The sequence below is a fragment of the Rhipicephalus microplus genome, chromosome 3 (genome assembly GCF_043290135.1).
Source record: "Rhipicephalus microplus isolate Deutch F79 chromosome 3, USDA_Rmic, whole genome shotgun sequence".
NCBI lineage: Eukaryota > Metazoa > Arthropoda > Arachnida > Ixodida > Ixodidae > Rhipicephalus > Rhipicephalus microplus.
The window spans coordinates 251,439,161-251,460,944 of NC_134702.1; the positions used below are offsets into that span (position 1 = coordinate 251,439,161).

The 21,784-nt window shown below is 46.8% G+C and overlaps 1 protein-coding gene across 4 annotated transcripts in view; it reads right to left on the minus strand.

Annotated features, from left to right (window-relative positions):
* Ube4B (Ubiquitination factor E4B) overlaps positions 1 to 21,784 on the minus strand; it is a 244,571-nt gene that overhangs the window by 105,396 nt on the left and 117,391 nt on the right. For all 4 annotated transcript variants that reach the window (XM_037420066.2, XM_037420059.2, XM_075890893.1 and 1 more), the window contains 2 exons: positions 21,371 to 21,719; positions 4,237 to 4,332 (listed from right to left, as the gene is read on the minus strand). In XM_037420066.2, coding sequence (XP_037275963.2) covers positions 4,237 to 4,332; positions 21,371 to 21,719 — 445 coding nt within the window. The remainder of the gene's footprint in view (positions 1 to 4,236; positions 4,333 to 21,370; positions 21,720 to 21,784) is intronic.

Here is a 21,784-nt window from a genome sequence, read left to right on the forward strand (position 1 = left end):
TCATCCCCAATCAACGCCTTGGACTGCCCAAGAACTCCAGGGTCTGTTTGAGCCAAATCGAGACCGCTTCCAGCTTTGCCGCATCACATCCACAAATACTTCTACGTCGTAGCAGCACTGCCACCCGACATCGCTGACGCTAAATTTAGATGATGCGCTCGCCTCGACTCCGTCTGAAAAGGCTTACGACGAACTAAAGAGCACCATCCTCAAACGTCTTGAGGTATCTAAACAGAGCAGGATGCAACAACTCCTGTCTCATAAAAAGCTTGGTGAGCAGCGTCCCTCGCAACTACTTCACCAAATGCGCCAGCTGCTCGGCCAACAAGCGTCAGAGGAGCAGCAACAACCATAGCTTCGAGAGTTGTTTATGCAGAGGCTACCACAGTCAACATGGATCATACTCGTAGGCTCGGACGACGTTACCATCGAGCGCCTTGCTCAACTCGCCAACTGCATCACCAACAGCACTGAGCCATCAAAAGTGTCTATTGCAGCAGCGGGAATGTCCGAACATGCGGAGCGGTTACGTCGCTTAGAGGACAGAGTTAAGCGACTGGCTGCAGCAGTCGAAAACGTCGCCCTGTCTTACAAACACTGTCTTGTATGGCAGCGTTCGTCGTCACGTGCTCAAAGTTCACAGCATCGTGACTGCTCAAGTGAGACAGAGCAGGACATACTAGTACCGCTGTCATTTCAGCGAGCAAGCCACTCGCTGCACCCAATCATGTTTATGGACGGGAAACGCACCGGCCAGTCGCTAATGGCGGAATGCGATACAGGCCATCGCTGAAGCCACTTCTCCATATGCAGCACGGCCCAGATATATGACACTAACTAAAAGCATGTAGTTTTTTTTTTTCATTTGGTTTGGAGTGGGGCGGTAGAGGGCACACTTGTGCCTGTGCCTGCAGCAGCAAGAACGACAACAACGCTAGCTTGCGGGGTGCAAACTGCCTCGCGCTCATCGGCGCCTAATAACGAGCCCTCGCTGTCGCCTAGTGTGCCCTGTGCGCCGCCGCCGCTTCGCGCTTTGGCGACGGTGGGGCAGGCACAGAAGATGCATGCTCGTGCTAAAATGCCAAAATGAGGAGCAAAATTTCTAGATTGTCCATGGGGAAAATTCGTTATATCAAGGTTGTCTCTCGCTATTACTTTGTTACAAAGAGGTCGCAAATACATGTGCTTTTAAGGAGCAACGGCTGGGATTAGAAAAACCTTGTTATATTGAGGAGTTCGTTATATAGAGGTTCATTATAAGCAGGTTCAACTGTAGTATGCATCTACTCGTTTGTTTTAATAATTCCAAATTTAAATTTAAATTCAATTAGAAGTGAATTCAAATACTACATTATTCGTTCAAATATTCACAAAAGCTTGGTGCATAGTCATGCCACATTGCCAACAGGTATAAATTAACAAGGTTCTAATGTGTTACGAGACATCGGTTCACAGTTACATTCATGCCACCAGTTTTTCACAGAAATCACGGTGATAACAGCGCTGAGACAAGTATCACCATTGAACAGAAATACGTGACAGAACTGCACCAAATATGGGTGTGGCCATGTCCTCTGAGTAGCCAATGCTCAGTGTTGATCAATAAATAATACTGCGCGGTAGAAAACAAAGACGACAGGCAGGCGAAACTTGTCGTCCTTGTTTCCTACCATGCATCGATTGTGAATCACCAACTGGCTCAATTGTCCACTTTGCTCAGCGTAGCTCGGTAGACGATAAGACTTGGCTAGATTGGGTGGTTTACAATCCTAATGGGCAATACAGTTCAAAGAGCTGTTCAAGCACATCTTCTTATAGCACTTTCATCCGTGTGCAGCATACACCATACATCAGCCAAATGCTCTCCCACTCGTAACAAAGGTGTGGACAGCATCGAAGGGTGCCCTTTGATGTAGCCCACACAGCGTATGATTGGAAAAATGCATTTACAGAAACTCTAGACACCACAGCAAGTTTCATTTTGTTCGAGTGAAATTACAACAGATTTTTACCAAATTATCCTGGTTTTCTCAGCATGATTGCATACTATTCGTAATTACGAAGTATTCATGGTTTTCTCAGTTTCTAGGCGCCCTGCAATTGCTTTTGGTGCCCATTTAACTCATTCTTCTGTGTGGTATTCTGTTTATAGCACAAATGTAATATTTTATATTGTTTCAGCAATTCCCAATTTATCGCGCTCTGGGCTAATCCTGTAGAAACTATTTCAATCAATCATTCTTTATTTTCATTAAAAGGAGTACAGGACTGAAAGCTCTAGAGCTTGATGAGGTCCCGACCCCGTTCACAAGTCAGCAAAGCACCAGGAATCGCAGGCAATCAAGCATAAAGAATAGACTTCTAACGGGGTACGTCACAGTGTGATGTCACCGGTGCACGTGCAACGTGATGGTTGGCAAAACACTCCCGCCGGTGGCTGAGTGGGGTGCAGTCGCTCGGTGTTTAGGGCATTTTTTTTTTTTTGAAAGCTTAATCTTCATTTCACAGTGGCAACATTAGCTGTGGCATGTGTCAGAGAACATCTAGGTGTGTGATAAAGTGCGTGATGAAATATTCGCCAGGCTGGCTGGCTGTTTATCTCGGAGAAGTGAACACGCGAGGTGGCCTGTGCGAGAAATAGCGGCATGGTCTTCGAAAATGTGCAGTGTTGACTGTGACTGTGGCATATAGTGTGCGTTGAAAGGCATCGACAATATTGGCTCATCTTTACGAACAGTGAAACTGGGAATGTCTGCAGTGTGAATAATGCGATGCATCCTGTTTGCCACTACACTGGCATTCGTTGCGGGCCGGTTTCAGTAACTGATTGTCAACGGAACTTTATGATCTGACTTTGAAGTCAAGGTAAAAATACATTCGGCGTGATCACCTGTGAGTGGGTACATCTCAGCGTATGCGCGGCGTGCAGAAAAATAAAATGCATGATATCCTGGTGATATATACTACCATGCATGAGCTATAAGCATGTTGTAGCGTTGCCGAATCTGCATATATGCTTCACCACGGCTATAACTTGTAATATCGGATACCTGATACGTGTTAATGGGAACAGCGGAGATTTTGGTTTCTTATCTACTTTGTACTTTTACGGCTCGATCCTTATGAAGTGAAAATGCGCGTTAGAAGTTTGTGTATAAGGCCTAAAGGAGCGACAGGTACGCAAAATGTTATAGGTGTCAAATGCAGCAAGGTAACTGTGCCAGATAATATTATATATTATTAAGATGTCAGGTTTTACATCACATGAATTTTCACTGGGTGTTTGAGAAACGCAGCGGTAGAACTTCACTTTGATTTTCACGAGGATATGTTAACCTCAGCCTAACCCACGGCAACAGGTGTGTTTTTTTTTTCATTCATCTCCGATGAGACTTTTGGGCAATGAATGAGAATCTCATTCGTGACTTCGCGCACAGCAGCTCAAAACCATGCTGCCGCCAGTGCTTTACCTCGTTTAAAACTGCATTGCACATGCCACGATGGAAATTGAGCAATTTTACATCCATGCCATGCAAATATTTCTCAAAGTGCCAGTAATCGTCTACATTCAAAACGTTTGCTTTCGAAAAAGCTTTGATTTTTTTTTTATGGCTGCCATCTACGTGGTGAAGCCCACTGCATGCTAGTTGCATCTCTCAGTACTCTAAACGAAGTTTCTTCATCCAACTACGACGAGCGAATTCCCACACTATGAGCAGTGACCCTTCCGCAACCCCCTTCTTTCAAAAGCCGTGACTTTAGAACATAACAATTTAGAAATTTCTGTCGAAAGAATGCAGACACGCAGCTCTGCTATGCATAAAGATGCCGCCGGAGAAACGTTCTTGCCAACCAGCACCTGCTCCGAGAGAGGGTGTAGGGGGCAGAGTGCCCGCAGTGACGTCACACTGTTTACAAACAGGGAGAGGTCTATACCAGATAAACTTATACGTATAGCATCGCAAAAAGTATTTCAAAATTTATGAAACAAAGCATTGAAAATAGAATAGAAAAAGAATAGTTGAAATGTATAGTCATGAAGTGCCATGAACATGAAAAAGCAACAATCGATAGGAAAGAATGGCCAAACATTCTGAGAGATGTATTATTCAGGATAATAAATCAACTAGGCGATGCGTCTATTGTGACAGTTTTGTTTAGACAAATGATCAAAATCTTCAGCAAAAGGATGTCTAACGTGAGTCTTTCATAATGGATGAGAGAACGAGGACCTACTGTATCACAAAGAGCAGGAAATCGGCGATGTCCTCGATGTACCACTCGGGGTAGGCTGCAAACAGCTTAGGCAATGAAGATTCATCTGCTGGAGCACTGCATGAAACACAAGCATACCACTATCACACCTTTCCAGAACCCAGTTTTCATATCTCATTCGCTAAGCAACTCCAATTCTGCCAAATATACCCGATTAAATTGCTGAAATGCTTTACTAGCAAGAAAAAAAAAAAAAAGAAATCCCCCACAAAGCTTTAGAACTACAACTTGGAGCCAAAACATGAAACAAACTCGCAACACACAGGAACGAAGAAAGGAGACACACGGACAAAGACCTGCGCCTGTCCGTGTGTCTCCTTTTCTCGTACTCGTGTGTTGCGCGCTAACTACTTAAATGTATTTGTTCTAACCAGGCCAGCCAGCAGTTTTGCTTGAGCCAAAAACCAGATATTTTAGTAACCGAGGTGAAAGACGAAGTATACATGTAGCTCAACTTTTTCTCTTGCTTTTATACTTTCAAGAGAAAGAGAAAAAAAACTGTTTGTCTAGATTTGAATGCATATGGTACATTGTCAATTTATGACCATACAGTGAGTGTACACAGATGAAATCAAAGACAAAACATCAGTTGCTATTCCACTTCACCCTTGCCTTGTACGCAATTGTGTACATTACATATTTGGTTTTTTTTCCAGGTTTAAGAGGCTTAAAAATTATTTTCATTCGTAAAACAAAAAAAAAAGTAGTGATAAAATTTGCCATATACAAAGTATTTATTCGCTAGTGATATAGGTATAAAGGTGATTTTTAATTGGACAACCACATGGTGCGAATTGCGTCTCAATATGGGGGAAAATGACGATTTTGTCAAATCCACGATTTTTTCTTGTAAAGTTTAGCAGCTTGAGACGCCTACAAATATGTTTCCGTCGAAATATACCTTGCGTGGAGTAAGTATTCACTACTCTAATATTCATACAAAGTGCAGTTAGAAAAATTGCAAACATAACACATTTTGGCTAAATTCTTGGAGACATATGTGCCAGTAAATTTGCACTAATATTACTGAGTTTCAAACACTTTACACAAGAGCCTTTACTTAACATGCAGACTAAATTTGGTATGTAAAAAAGGAGCAATGCTTTCAAAATAAATTTTTCTGCAAACAACACTCAAACGACATTCCAGGAAGTTCAGAAGGCAGCCACGTGACCAAAAAATTTTTTCTCTCCAAAATATTCAAGCAGGTCACTGTTTTCAATGCAGTAAATCAGCATCATTTTTGACGACGATAGTCTTTCTTGGAGACTTTCAACACAAAAATTTTGGTCTGTTTGTCTGTCTGTACATTTGTCTGTTTGTCCACCCTTAACGATACCAGGTACTTTGAACGGCACCAGCCGATACTCCAAACGGCTGACCCCATCCGCAGCTCCCACCAATGTTGCTCAAGATTCAGCGTTTGTACTTGTGCGATTGTCAAGTAAAAAGCAATTATCGTGCATATGGGAGGCACGATAATAACACATATATATTCTGTATGTGTGTATTTTACTAGGAAGGGCATATATAAGCATTTCTAAAAACCGTAGCGTTTATCAGGCTGCGCTGACCATGCAACGCTTGCACGAAAAGGCGAGTGTTTTCAACGCTTTGGTAAGACGACACTGTGGTGGCACCTACCCGTCGCCTTGCGTTCTACACCTTATCACCTCAGAGACAGGTGCGCACGTGCGGCGCGTGCCCTGTTTTCCAGGATAACTGCCAGATAGCGCTCATGTCTCACGTGTGACGTAACTTGATGCACTCGTTCGCCTCTGCTGCACGCTCGAGGCACTGTAACGCAGCGCCTCCAGAATATCATTCACTGATTTCTTGCCCAGAACATCAAATAAATGTTTTGTTCACTTTCTGCACATGCAAGACTATCGTCTTTCGATGACATTTGCAGATTAACATGCAGATACGTGGCCAAGTTTTTTCAAGTACATTTGAGATGATTGCCAAAATGGCTGGGACGTTTGGCATGAAATGACCCACCTTTGAACTGACTGAAGAAATTACAAGTCAACGAGTTCTGTTGAGAAGCTTGATTTTCTACTTAGTTTGTACCACATGAAAATTCATTAGAAGAAGTGAACACTGTGGTGTCTCAAAATGGCGAGCAAGCGCCATGCTCTGGGAGTGAAAGGACACAGTTGATGCAGTCTGTACAAACCAAAGAACGACACGCATTTATTGGCCTAATTTACAACGGCAATATCGTCCGCCGAATCCATACATCAATCGTAATTGACACACTAGGACATCCGTACGCACTATTACCATACACTCCATGACAAACACAATAACATGACAAACACAATAATACACCCAACGCGGCGGCGCCAACGCTCGCAGCAACCGTTGGCGGCAACCGCCACGCGCTGAAGAGGCTTGCTCAACTCTCACCCGCCACCAAGGCTTGCTTCCCCCAAGGGTCACCGCCGGTGCTATCACTCTACCAACCATGATGATGATAGTGGTGCTCAACGCGAACACAACGCACAGCAGTTGTAACTTGAAATGCGTCTTTTGGGTGAGACACGTGCTCCACGCAGGGCAAAACTCTCTACAGGGGATGTCGGCACCCCTCAACACTAAGAGTGTTTTTTTTACTTGGTCGACATGTCTATCTATGTATTTTTAGTTTGAATACCTCCATGACCATCAAATGTTACCGAAAGCAAAACTTCTAGATTAGATCAATTTTCGCAGGCAAGTTGCCAAGACACTAATTAAGACTGCAATGTCCGAAAAACGCGTGCAAGCCCATCTTTTGCAGAGACCCAAGCACCACAACCTACAACTAGAGAAGAAAAAGCAAGAATGTCGCTTCCTTGTGTCAACAAGCGCAATGACTGCTTTGACCATGGGCCTCAAGCCTGTGAGTAAAAAGAAATAAAACCATCGAGGAGCAAGCTCGACACGAAGATTGTGAACAGTCTGCATGAAATGCGCTGTACCACTCTGCCTGATGAAACAGTGAAATCGCTTCCTAGCCTTCCACAAGTAAACTTAGCAACCATTGAGGCGCTGAGCACACAATCATGCATAATCTTGCAAATAATGAAGTTTTACGAGAATTTTCAAAATTTTGGTGGTTTCGGCTTTCTCAGGCATTACATTTATATGAAAAAGATTTTTTTCTATTCATAATTACAAGTGGCCGCAGACAGAGTCTAAGTAATACTTAACACTGCAATTCAGCTCTGAAGACATGACTGTTTCAACGGTGCTTCTATCACATATTTTAAAACACATGAATGTATTTTTTGGAGGATCGCGAGCGAGTGGCAGCTGGGTAATCACCAGCCAGAGGCACATTGCCTCCAATCTCCCGTGCTGCCATTGGCTGTGGCTATACAATGCAGTGAGACCTGGACATGTTTCAGCAGCCAGAAGCATGGCTGGTACACCAGTTTGTCTAAAATGTCACTTCTTTAAGCTACAGCACGAATGCTGATTGATTGACTGATATGTGGGGTTTAACGTCCGAAAACCACCATATCATTATGATAAACGAGCATAGTGGAGGGCTAAGGAAATTTCAACAACCAGGGGTTCTTTAACATGCACCCAAACCTGATCACATGAGCCTACAGTATTTTTACCTCCATCAAAAATGAAGTCGCCACAGGCAGGATTAGATCCCGCGCCCTGCGAGTCAGCAGCTCGGTACCTTAGCTACTAGAACACTGCGACAGGGCGACAACACGGATGCTAGCTGTAGCATTCTGCAAAAAAAGATATCAAAGTTGTTGCCAATAATTGCGTACGGGCAGCAACATGAAAGAACAGCATAGAGGAGAATAAGAAAGAAGTTCGGCACGAGCAGTCAAATAAACATAAAGTGCTTGGACTGCGACTCTGGTCGTCATTACCAAGATTCTTTCTGGTGCCGAAATCCCCCGATCATGCCCTTCCAAGACTTCTACTTCCGATGGCGTCGTTGGAGCGGCTGCGCAAGAACCGTGGAGTCATCAGGGCCAGTGTCATGCGAACTATCATGCTCCTGACAGACGAACTGCAGGCCACGTTCCCAATGCCAGTCAGATCGACTCCCACATTGCTTACCTCACTATGAATAATGCCGAACTGATCACCCTAAACAAAGAAATCTTCAATGTCACAGACGATGCCTACAAGGAAAAGCTTGAGGCCGCAGGAAAGTTCTACCGAAGGGTCTCTTACACAGTGTTCCGAGCGGGGTTCTTTTTTCGAGAGGCTGCAAACACGACGACAGAAACGAGTGCTGTGAGATCGGCGGTTACAGCACTGAACAGCAACGCCGGTGGTGCCAGCACCTCAGCCCAGAGCAAGGTCAGTGACTCTTCCCAAGTAGCCAATGCCATACCCAGTCAAGGAACGATGTCGCGTTATCACACAGTGGTCCCGCTGAAACACTAGATTACGACGCTTTCGCACGCACTTCGTGATCGGCAGTCCTTCTGGGATCACTTCAGTGCAACAGTACACCTAAACGACTAACTTCTGCAGATTGAGGAGTTCAAGTACCTGCAGTCGTACTTCAGCGGCTCAAGTGTGCCATCAAAGGCATTCGACTGACATAAGATAATTACCACATCGCTATCAAGTCTCCAAAGCGATTAGGTCGACGCGATTTGCTCATAAACGAGCACGTTGACCATCTCCTCACCTTGGCACCGATCAAGTCGTCAGCCGATGTTGAGAACCTTCGGCTGCGATACGACAACGTCGAGTTTTGAGTCTCTACATTGACTGGCTTGGGCGTCTCACCTGACCAGTACGACATTGTCCTCAACCACGTGCCTGCCTGACGACACCATGATACTCTATCACTAGAAAGTAAAAGAAGCGCCGCAGGATACGTCTGCCACTGCGATTCCTATAAAAAGAGCTCGTCAGGCTGCAGAAATGCCAAGCTTCCTGCGCATGCAGATTGAGGTTTTAGAGGAAAACAGGCCAGAGTTAACGGCGCCTAGTTTCTCGCAATTGCTGCCCGAAGAAGATGACCTCCGTCAGCACTGATGGGGACAACAGCTCATACTTTTCTCTCAAAATTCATCATTTTCTGCTAGTTTCTGGTTGAATTTATGGTTGTGTGAATCAATTTCAGTGCTCAAGTTTGGCGTCGAAAGTTTTGTTCAGTATCTCAATAATGCTACCAAGGTCTTTTGATTTGGAGCAATTCTTGAAGCAGTGAAATTTTCATTTTCACGCAAAATTGTCCATTATGGAGCAATTTGGAGAAGGTAATTTTGCATCTGGGAGTACTCTGGAGAAGCTAACTTTACACCTTGAAGTACACTGAAAAAGCAAGTTGCATTTACTTTCAAAGACATTAATAATTATTTCACTCTTGTGAAAAGCGAGAAATATTCCAATTCATTGCAAATCTCGTGAAGCCAATCATCTTAGAAGCACTTCCTATTCCCCTCGATGATACAGAAGCAAGCGTCATGCAGTTCAGCGTTCTAGGACAACTTGAACAGCGGTTATATTCAAAGGCCCCGCCACGGTGGTCTAGTGGCTAAAGTACTCGGCTGCTGACCCACAGGTCGCGGGATCGAATCCCGGCTGTGGCGGCTGCATTTCCGATGGAGGCAGAAATGTTGTAGACCTGTGTACTCAGATTTTGGGTGCACGTTAAAGAACCCCAGGTGGTCAAAATTTTCGGAGCCCTCCACTACGGAGTCTCTCATAATCAAATGGTGGTTTTGGGACGTTAGACTCCACAAATCATTATCATTTTCAAAGCAATTATTGTATATTTTCACGTAATGAATGCACTCACATAATGAACGCACTCGCATAATAAATGCACCTCCAACATTATTAATCAAAATTGGGATTTTTACCTTCGCGTATTAAACACATCCCCCCACGTTCATCCTTTGCAGTCCCACGAACCAAAGCGTGGCGCTTCTTCATCCGTCAATCATATCTTTCTTGCTTCCTGTTTTTTACTCTTTATTACGCAGACGCCGCTCTGTTTGCTTCCCCCCTCCCCTCCGGCCATGGTAGCGCACCGTTTTGTTTGTTTTTCTATCTGTGTGCGGCACAGTCCCTCTCTTTTTGTATTCTTTTTGAAGTAACTATCCGCACGCCGCAACAGTATTTACCAATGGTTCGAGTGTGGAGACATCGCGGCTCACAAGCACACAGTGTGGGGAACCTACATGGCCGGTCATGTAGGCTACAGCGAAACTGCCCACGCCATCCCACGGTCAGGCAAATACAAAGGAGCCGGCGGCATATAAAATGCGGCACTGCGGGAGCGTGCTGGGTCATGATGAGGATAGTGAAACTGTCTCTCCTTTGCATCAGGTGTTTGCTAGCCCCATATACCACCACCGAAGCACACTGAAGCAGCGGAAATTCCAAGGCCGGGTAGGACATCCAATCAAAACGATGAAAGACGGTGACGCGAGTTATAGCATTGTTGTCATCGTAGCCCTACTTTTTGTTTTTCCGCCTCACAAGTTATGCTGCCCATTCTCACCTCGTTGGGAGTTCGTTCCAAGCCTGTGCTGCATTTTGTCATGGACGATGGGCCGAAAAGTGAGCTGCACGACCGATTTCAATCTACAGGCGGTGGAGTACGCACTTCAACACGGGAATCGAGCTGCCCGTAGGCATTTCAGAATTGATGAAGTACGTGTGCGCTACTGGCGGAAGCAGCATGACAAGCTCCGTGCTACGAACAGAGCGACGTTCCTTAAAGAGACCGAAGACCGGGAAGTTTCCTGCTGTAAAAGAGGAAATCTTGAAATATGTCCGGGACCTACGAAATGATAGCTGTGTCCTTTCGCACGAAATGATCCAGACGCAAGCGCGAGCCACAGCCAGGAAGCATGGCATCGCTCCCACGGCGTTTAAAGCGAGCAATGGGTGGACTATGTGCTTCATGCGGCGCAGCGGACTGTGCTTGAGGAGGCGCACATCACTTTGTCAGCGACTTCCTCCTTGCTACGAAAATAAGGTAGTGGATTTTCGAAAATTCGTGATACGCCTGCGGCGAGACTGAGAATTTCTTCTCTCGCAAATCGGGAACGCGGACCAAACACCAATCAATTTGGGGTTGCCGATGAGTAGGACTGTGAATGAGAGGGAAGCACATAGCGTGCTCGTTAAAACGACAGGCGCCGAGAAGCAGCGTTTCAAGGTCATGCTGGCTGTCGCGGCAGACGGCCAGAAGCAACCACCGTATGTTATTTTCAAGCGAGAAACTGTGCCGACGGCGAACTTCTCAGCCGGAATACACGTGCGGGCTAACCGATTTAATGGTCGACTGAGTGCAGACTGTCTGGAGACGACGCCTTGGCACCTTGCTTTTCCAGTCTTTCTTCGTTCTCGACAGTTTTCGCGGCCACCTGCGAGAGAACGTTCACCAGAAGCTCGAGGAGCTGCGCACGGAGATCACCATCATTCCAGGTGGACTTACTTCGGTGCTTCAGCTCGTTAATGTTTGCATCAGTAAACCATTCAAAGACGGTGTGCACCACTTGTACACGGAATGGATGGCTCATGGAGGGCACGCTCTGACGCCGACCGGCAAGATTAGGAGGCCGTTCATCGAGCTGGTGTGCTCTTAGATTTTGCACTCATGGTGCTCACTGCCAGGTGATCTGATAATTAAGAGTTTTAAGAAGATGGTAATCGCAAATGCGCTGAACGGGAGTGAAGACGATCAGTTTTGGGACCAAGATGTGGAAGTGGCCAGTGACCTAGACGACGATACCGGCGATTCTGGCGAAGATTGAAGCAATTGCAGTGCAATAAAAATGTGTTTTCAAATAGTGTACGTGCATTTTCACTGTAAAGAGTAAGCTACGCAACTTCATTTTAGGCATTATCGTATCTTCGGCTCATCCCAGAAATGTTTTGAAAATTTACCTCGCATAATAAACGCAACCCCCCAACTTTGCTCTGGTTTTTCGGGAAAAAAAGTGCGTACATTACGCGAGTAAATACGGTAAACAGAGCTGCAGTCAATGAAATTGTGCTTTATATAACAACATTCTGCATACACCTATGTGGTTATCAGCAAACATGATAGACAAATGCTGCGATGTACAAACATTCCTAAACGCTAAAGACTTGCACCGTCTCCAGTGCATTCCCTAAGACGACTCCAAGGAGAAAGACAGGTTCTTTTCTTCAATATCGATTTTATTGCTGGGCGTACCATGATGTCACTTGACTTGCCTCATAAAGCCAACCTTTCCTATGCTCCCGTCTCTTGGAGGCCTCTCTGTGCTGCACTGTTGCAGTGCTTTTAGACTATCGCTTGCACATGCACCAGGTTGCCCATATATGGAGATACCTTTCAATCGAGCTTCTGCAAAAGTGTCAAAGTTCATTTAGAGGTGTGCTACATGATTTAACAAACTTCATTTTCCTTTTGCAGCAAAGTTGCCTATGACTAAGACATTCTGTTTGTACACCAAAGCCCCTCTTTTTGCTCTTAAGCAGAGCAAAAAGAAAGGAAAAAATGTCATAAAATGCAATCACCTAAGATGACTCAAAGGTGAAAACTAATTTGTTTTCATAGTGATAGCATTTAAATGGACATTTTTGACACATTTTTGCCATCATCTTCACGCTTTGTGTAATGTCGAAATTGATAATATCCCCCGCGCATCGTATGCTATACTTGTGGGTAAAAACGCGCGTGTGGGTGGGGGACGCGGCTGAAGCAAAGATCAGACCAGCCGACTTATCACTGTTGCACGGAAGGCGCATGCAATAACATCACCCCGCGTGCTAGACTACCCATCGATTGCTATTCCAGCAGAGAAGAACGCCCCACACGTCTTCAATAAGCATGAAGGAATGCAAGGAGTGGGGGGTGCAGAGCAGCAACTGTGATTTTAGGCTAGCGATTGCTGGCAGGCATCAGAGATGGCTTGTATATTCTTCTAGGCGTGTTGTGCTCCCAACGATAAAAGACTGTACGAAAAGTGCTTTGCTCTCTAGAGTGGCCATATAGAGGGTATGCACTGAGCCTTGATCCGCAAGGCGGCAACACCATTGTCACTTATAAGGGTACTTGCTTGGGCGAGTTAGTAGCTATTCATTGTTATGTTATTGGGCACTGCTTAAAAAACAAACACTTGAGGTGAAGGACATGTGTCTGTCTAGTCCTTGATCTCAAGTGATCGTCTTTTAAGCAGTGTGGAATAACATAACAATAAACCATCGTCACACCATTTTGGAGGTCCTTTCGCATGTGCCATTGATGCTGTACGTGCATTGCCCTGCAAGAGGTGTTCCAGTAATCTCTATATAGCCGTCCAAGTGGCAGTATCAATCTCGAACACAGTGTATGCAGCAAGTAATTGGAGCGTGTGGTGAGTACACAGACCTCCTCACTGATGACGTCAAGCCTTGCTACATATAAGCATTGTGGGGTCTCGCCGTGGCGAACGCGCGCATCGCCACGCCACGCTCTTGGAGTGAACGGACACAGCTGACGCGGTCGGTACAAAGCACACAACATACATACATTTATTAACTAATTTAGACGACGATATCGTCCGCCGAATGTTACATCAATTTCAATTAACACGCTACCATACAAACAACATAACGCAGTGAGACAATAAACACACATGAACATGATAAACACACACTAACACATTCCCAAGGCGGCGTCGCCAACGCTTGACTTACCACGTGGGACCCCGGCGCGAAGCCCGCGGTGCCGAGCACCGGGGAGCCACGCTACAGACAACCGTTCACGGCAGCCGCCACGCGCAGAAGAGGCTCGCTCAACGCTCGCCCACCACCAAGGCCCGCCTTCCGCCAGGGGCCACCACTGGCGCTGCCACACTACCAACAGCGGTACTCAGAGCGAACACAACGCCATCTATCGCCCGGTGGTGGTCACCACCGAAATAACGCCCTGGGGCGAGACACGTGCGCCACGCGGCGCAGACAACTTTACAGGGGGGGTGGCAGCACCCCCACATTCCCCCAACCTTAAATCAAACCATATCCCGAAATCAGAAATTAGCTACACAAGCTTTAACAAAAAAATGATATCGCACGACCATAATGTCCTTGCACCACGACACCGCCGCTGGTCGACACTGCTGCACTCTCCGGCTAGACTTCACCTCAGTACCGGCCCCGCAACAGCAACGTTGCCGTCGGCGCGACGATCCGTCGCTAGCGCCGACACGTCTTCCAGTTGCGACCAGCACTCACGAGGGCACCGGACTGCAGGCAGTTGCGCAGGTCCCAGGCATCTTCATCGCCCGAACTCACGACCGCATTCCTGGCCAGCGACGCTGACGATGCGCCGGCCGTGGATGACATCCCTCCCGCTGAATACATCAACAAAAAACAAAACTCGAAAGAAACAAAGGAGCGCGGCCCAGGGGAGGGAGCTTCAGGCTTTTCGGCCACGTGGTACGGTGGTTAGTACTGCTAGCTAATACATCGGTGGCGGCCGAGACGCCCATCAAAATAAAAACAAAAATCACTTTTCCTAACTCGTGCTCACAAGAAAAAAAAAAGTGAGGGAAGCAGAGCGCAACACCTCAACGCTACGATCCACCTAGTTGTGCCACGTGCGACAGGCGGCTGCGCAGAGCCTTAGGCCTAATGAGTCGCTCGGCAACAACCGGCATCCACCCAGCACCCAGCCTAGGCGCAGGAGAGGCAGCCGCGAGGAGACGTCCACTCTGTGAGGTGGCCCTATCGCTCGCCGCACACAGCAGCTTACCGAGCGATCGGCGTCCACCGCCCCGGGCGGTGTCACGACGCCCCGGCGTCGAGCCGCAATACAAGTCAGCAACGACGCCCGGCTCCCTGAGCCCAAAGAGATAGAAGAAGCTATTTACAGAAAATCGGACCACCCACGAGGCTTCCGTACTCACTCGCTTCGGGCCTGGCCTACAAACCACGTGCTCTAGGCCTTGCTCACCCCAGGATGCGGACCGCATGGCTCTCGTCCTAATTCAACAACGTTTTTGAAAACTAACAACAAAAAATAAGAACACTTGCGAGCAAAAAAAAAAAAGAAAGTCAACCTGCCGACAAATTGAAACACGTTACAAAACCAATCCCCTCGCTTCTCAACAAAGCATACCACCGACGCTAGCAAAGAAGTCCCCCCTAGGCCTACTCTACTCCGGCTCTAACAAAATCCCTGTACCGAACCGCAAGAACTGTCGTCCGACACTCCAAGAGCTCCACGTTGGGCAGCCAGTGTGGGGGCTCGGCGCGGCGAACGCGCGCACCGCCACGCCACGCTCTTGGAGTGACGGACACGGTGAACACGGTCGGAACAAAGCACACAACATACATACATTTATTAACTAATTTAGACGACGATATCGTCCGCCGAATGTTACATCAATTTCAATTAACACGCTACCATACAAACAACATAACGCAGTGAGACAATAAACACACATGAACATGATAAACACACACTAACACATTCCCAAGGCGGCGTCGCCAACGCTTGACTTACCACGTGGGACCCCGGCGCGAAGCCCGCGGTGCCGAGCACCGGGGAGCCACGCTACAGACAACCGTTCACGGCAGCCGCCACGCGCAGAAGAGGCTCGCTCAACGCTCGCCCACCACCAAGGCCCGCCTTCCGCCAGGGGCCACCACTGGCGCTGCCACACTACCAACAGCGGTACTCAGAGCGAACACAACGCCATCTATCGCCCGGTGGTGGTCACCACCGAAATAACGCCCTGGGGCGAGACACGTGCGCCACGCGGCGCAGACAACTTTACAGGGGGGGTGGCAGCACCCCCACAGCATATAAGAATAAAATTTGTTGGTATTGCATTAATTGATCAGACAGACTTCTGTCAAATGTTGACATTCAAGTCAATCAGCCAAGACTTCGGACACGATACAATGCAGCATGTCAAGCGCTACATACGCATTAAGGAAGGCATCGCAGTCTTCAAGACTCATCTCAACTTCAGCCACATCTGCAAAGAAAGGAAAGTCGTTCCTCAAAGCCTGCACCCAAAACGACCTGTCTTGACGCCTGAAGGCTTGGAAGGTGTCACGATAACCGAACAACGATTGATCCACACTCGCCTTCATGAAATTAACGCCTCTCTATGGAAAAAAGAATTGGACCTGTTCTTCGCCAAGCGTCAACTTGAGCACTGCACCCCTGAGTTAATACTGCGGTCGGCGCGTTCGTGGACTCCGTTGCGGCATCGACTGCACAAAAGCACCGGACCACTCAGGATAAGAAACTCTGCTACCTGTTGGACTGGAGTTCCACCTAAATCATCCGAAATTCCAGGTTTGTCACCAATCTTTCATCTTGTCCTCTCACTGATCGGGCAACTTCTGTCCTGGCAAAAGGACATGGGTATAACATTTCAACGACGCCCCGTCTACCGAAACTTGTCGCGGCTGTAGAGGAAGCCGTCCAAAGCGTGAGGTCGGGCGCTAGAGAAGAAAATAGGCTGAAATCAATTGGGATCCTTTTTAATTTACCGTTACAAAAGAAAAAGAACTTGACCACGGAAAAGAATCAGGCACTTCGGGAACTCCGACGGGATCGAAGCATTGTCATCTTGCCCGCCGACAAGGGCAATTCGACGGTGGTGTTGGACAGCGGGGACTACGATCGGAAGGCTTCAGCTCTTTTAGAAGGGGACGCGATGGCATAGTGGTTAAAGCATCCGCCTCGCATGCAAAAGGTCCGTGGCTCAAATCCCGTTGCCGCGCAGTTCCCAACAGGATAAAAAAAAAAAATCCGCGTGGTGATGGAACTGCATTAGGAGGCCTGGGGTGTGGCCTCACCGGTAACCACCGCCGGGAAACGCACTCCCTCACCAGAGACGGATTGGCCACCCTGGTGCAGTATCTGGCCACTACCTCCCACATGCATACGTCAATTAACTCACGGCCCTCAGTCCCCAGCAGCTGTGAAGCAACTGACCACGACGGCGGTCAGATCTGCAACGCAGCAGAGGGTGCTAAGAATCTCTGGATCCGGACAGGCCGCCATTGGAACCTGAACTTGGCAACGTTTAACGCTAGAACCTTATTTAGTGAGGGAAGACTAGCTGTACTATTCACGGAGCTAGAGGGTGTTAAATGGGATATAATAGGGCTCAGTGAGGTTAGGAGCACAGATGAGGCTTATACGGTGCTACAGAATGGGCACGTCCTTTGCTATAGGGGCTTGGCTGACAGAAGAGAACTGGGAGTGGGGCTCCTAATTCACAGAAACATAGCCGGCAACATAGAGGAACACGATAGCATTAATGAAAGGGTGGTAGGTATCGTAATTAAACTGAATAAAAGATACAAGATGAAGGTGGTACAGGCTTACGCGCCTACATCCAGCCATGATGACGCATCAGTTGAAAGCTTCTATGAAGACGTGGAATCGGCAATGAGTAAGGTAAAAACACAGTATACTATACTGATGGGAGACTCTAATGCAAAGGTAGAAAAGAAGCAGGCTGGGGACCAGGCAGTAGGAGACTATGGCATCGGCACTAGGAACGCCAGAGGAGAGCTACTAGTAGAATTCGCAGAACGCAATAATTTACGAATATTGAATACCTTCTACCGAAAACGAGGAAACCGCAAGTGGACATGGAGGAGCCCTAATGGCAAAAATAAGAACGAAATAGACCTTATAATGAGTGCACACCCAGGCATCATGCAGGATGTGGAAGTGGCTGGCAAGGTACGGTGCAGTGACCATAGAATGGTACGGTCTCGAATTCGCCTAGACTTGAAGAAGGAACGACAGAAACTGATACGCAAGAAGCCAATCAATCAGCTAGCACTGAGAGGGAAAGTACAGGAATTCAGAGTCTCGCTTCAGAACAGGTACTCGGTTCTTAGTGAGGAAACCAACCTTAGCGTAGATACAATGAATGATAATCTGACGAGTATATCATTACGGAGTGTGCAGTGAAAGTTGGAGGCAGGGCAGTTAGACAGGACACTGGCAAGCTTTCTCAGGAAACGAAGAATCTGATTAAGAAGCGTCAAATCATGAAAGTCTCAAGTACAACAGACAAAATAGAACTGGCAAAGCTTTCTAAGTTGATTAATAGGCGTAATGTATGCGATGTGAGAAGGTATAACATGGAGAGAATTGAACACGCTCTGAAAAACGGAGGAAGCGTCAAAGCAGTGAAGAGAAAACTTGGGATAGGGAAAAATCGGATGTATGCACTAAGGGACAAAGAAGGCAAAATAACTACCAATATGGATAGGATAGTTAAAATAGCGGAGGAGTTTCACAGAGATCTGTACAGAAGCCGGGATAACCACGACTTTATTACTATAAGAACTAGCAGTAACCCAGATGACACCCCACCAGTAATGATAGAAGGTCAGAAACGCTTTGGAGAGCATGCAAAGAGGCAAAGCTGCTGGTGAGGATCAGGTAACATCAGATCTGCTGAAAGATGGAAGACAGATTGTGTTAGAAAAACTAGCCACCCTGTTTACGAGATGTCTCCTGACAGGAAGAGTACCAGAGTCTTGGAAGAACGCTAACATCATCTTAATACATAAGAAAGGAGATGACAAGGACTTAAAGAATTACAGGCCGATCAGCTTGCTCTCTTTAGTATACAAGCTATTTACGAAGGTAATTGCTAACAGAGTAAAGAAAAAATTAGAATTCAATCAACCAAAGGAACAAGCAGGATTTCGAACAGGCTACTCAACAATCGACTACATTCATACTATCAATCAGGTAATAGAGAAATGCTCAGAATATAACCAACCACTATACATAGCCTTCATAGATTACAAGAAAGCGTTTGATTCAGTAGAAATATCAGCCGTCATGCAGACACTGCGGAATCAGGGCGTCGATGAAGTATATATAAACATCCTGGGAGAAATCTATAGGGGATCAACTGCTACCATAGTGCTTCATAAAGAAAGCAACAGAATACCAATCAAGAAGTGTGTAAGGCAGGGGGACACAATCTCCTCAATGCTATTTATCGCGTGCTTACAGGAGGTTTTCAGAAGCCTAGAATGGGAACAGTTAGGGATAAGAGTTAATGGAGAGTACCTTAGTAACCTGCACTTTGCCGATGACATTGCATTGCTAAAACTCAGGGGACGAATTGCAACTCATGATTACGGATTTAGACGAGGAGAGCAGAAAGGTGGGTCTCAAAATTAGTCTGCAGAAAACGAAAGTAATGTACAACAACCTTGGAAAAGAGCAGCGCTTCGAGATGGGTAATAGTGCACTTCAAGTTGTAAAAGACAATGTCTACTTAGGGCAGGTAAGAACTGCGGAGCCAAACCACGAGATTGAAGTAACTAGAAGAATAAGAATGGAATGGAGCACATTTGGCAAGCACTCTCAAATTATGACAGGTAGATTGCCACTATCCCTGAAGAGGAAGGTATATAACAGCTGTATCTTGCCGGTACTTAGCTATGGAGCAGAAACCTGGAGACTTACAAAGAGGGTTCAGCTTAAGTTGAGGACGACGCAGCGAGCAATGGAAAGAAAAATGGTAGGTGTAACCTTAAGAGACAAGAAGAAAGCAGAGTGGATTAGGGAACAAACGGGGGTTAAGGATATCATAGTTGAAATCAAGAAGAGGAAATGGACATGGGCCGGGCATGTAGCGCGTAGACAGGATAACCGCTGGTCATTAACGGTAACTGACTGGATTCCCAGAGAAGGCATGTGGGTTACGTGGAGACAGAAGGTTAGGTGGGCAGATGAGATTAAGAAGTTTGCGGGTATAAATTGGCAGCAGCAAGCACAGGACCGGTTTAACTGGCGGAAGAACATGGGAGAGGCCTTTGTCCTGCAGTGGACCAGGTCAGGCTGACGATGATGATGATGATGCATTAATTGATAAAAGATTAAGTGAAACTAACCAGTTGTATCTTTTGGACCCAATCTCACGTAACCCAAAAGAACACTAGTTAACGGGACTATGACCACTCCAGGTGCCAAAGCGGTTCTCCTGCTGTCAGTTCTCGAAACGCGAAGTACTTTCTAATAGCACATGTTTACAAGCCATCTCGCCATCTCGTCGTCTCTTATGCCACATGATAGCAACCGCTAGCGACTGTGCCCTTCAAGCAACACAGACACCCACTCCCCAGGACAGAACACTGAATGTGACATTGTGATGCTGAATATTTTTGAACCACAAGCTATTGACTCTGGAAAGAGAGGGGCGGATAAGTAACATGGGGTAGATGCCTGACAGCGAGCCTTCTGATATATGGGCCGTCAGCGAAGGCCCGCTACTGAAAACTGCGAACATTAAAAAACAAATTGTGGCTGCTCTGGCCAGGAGGCATATTTTTATTAACGAGATCAATACGCGTGAAAAATTCACATTGGGATCCTAGCGCTCAACAAGCTCAAAAGAAGCATTTACTGCAAAAGCAATTACAAATGCAGATGTGCTGGGAGAAAGAATTACGAGAAAGGTCTGGATGAAGACCCACGAATACAATACAGGATATCCAAAGGAAAGCATCAACACGTTCTCACCATTCTCGTGCTCTTCTGTGGACACAAAGCACGGCAGTTATTTGTGAAAATTACCTTAATTACATAAAGTGCAACCTTTGAAGTGAGCTATCAGTGGCGTTTCTGGAAAGGATGACGTCTGCTAATGAATCGCCACCACGCTTACATGCTACAAATTGCCATAGACGTCATGAGCCGCCGTGAAAAGCGCATTCTGCAATTGAGCCGACTTGCAAAACTGCGTCAGCACCAAGCATAGCATCATAGATCACTTCAGAGGTGCGCACGACTGCTGATCATTCAGTGCAATAATTCTAGGTACAGAGTTGTAACTTTGCAGCCTTGTCAACAAGCTGCACATTTCCTGATGCGCCAGCGAGGCTATTGCTGGTAATAAAGACAATCTGTTTGGCACAGTTTGGCGCAATTTTTTGTTGATATTTTTGGGATGGAGCAGTAAACCTGATTCGCCACACTTTGTCACAGTTGGTGCAGGAGTGAAATCACTGGTATTTGCTTAATAGGCTCATTGTGGTCTGCACATTTCTGGCAAGTATTTCACTAGCCTGAAAAAGCGCTGGGTTGCCGATTATATCGATGCAGCCTGAAAGTCCACGTGAGACTCACGATTGGAGCACTGCCACGAAAACGGCAGCAGCCAGGTTGTAGAGACCAAAGCAGCGGCTCAGCAGCAAGGGGTCTAGAAGTCCAGCATCTGCACACAGCTTGCTCTGGGCCACGCGCCGTGCTTGAGTGCGCCACTTGGCTAGCAGACGGCGATTGTTGACGGCTGTTGGGCTGTTCTCCCACAGGGGCTGGCTGGCCGCCATCTCTTGGGCAAGCCGCTGCAGCTCCCGCAGCACACGCAGTCGGCGACCGTAGCGAGCCATCACAGGCACCACGCCCAGGTGGGATGCTTGCATCGCCAGGAACAGGCATTCCGTCGAGAAGTTGGCCTCCTTCTTGGGCTGCAATCCTGCACGATGCGCCTCCTTCCTCAGCAAAACGTTTAGGCAAAGTGTTGTGCAATTTAATGAAGTG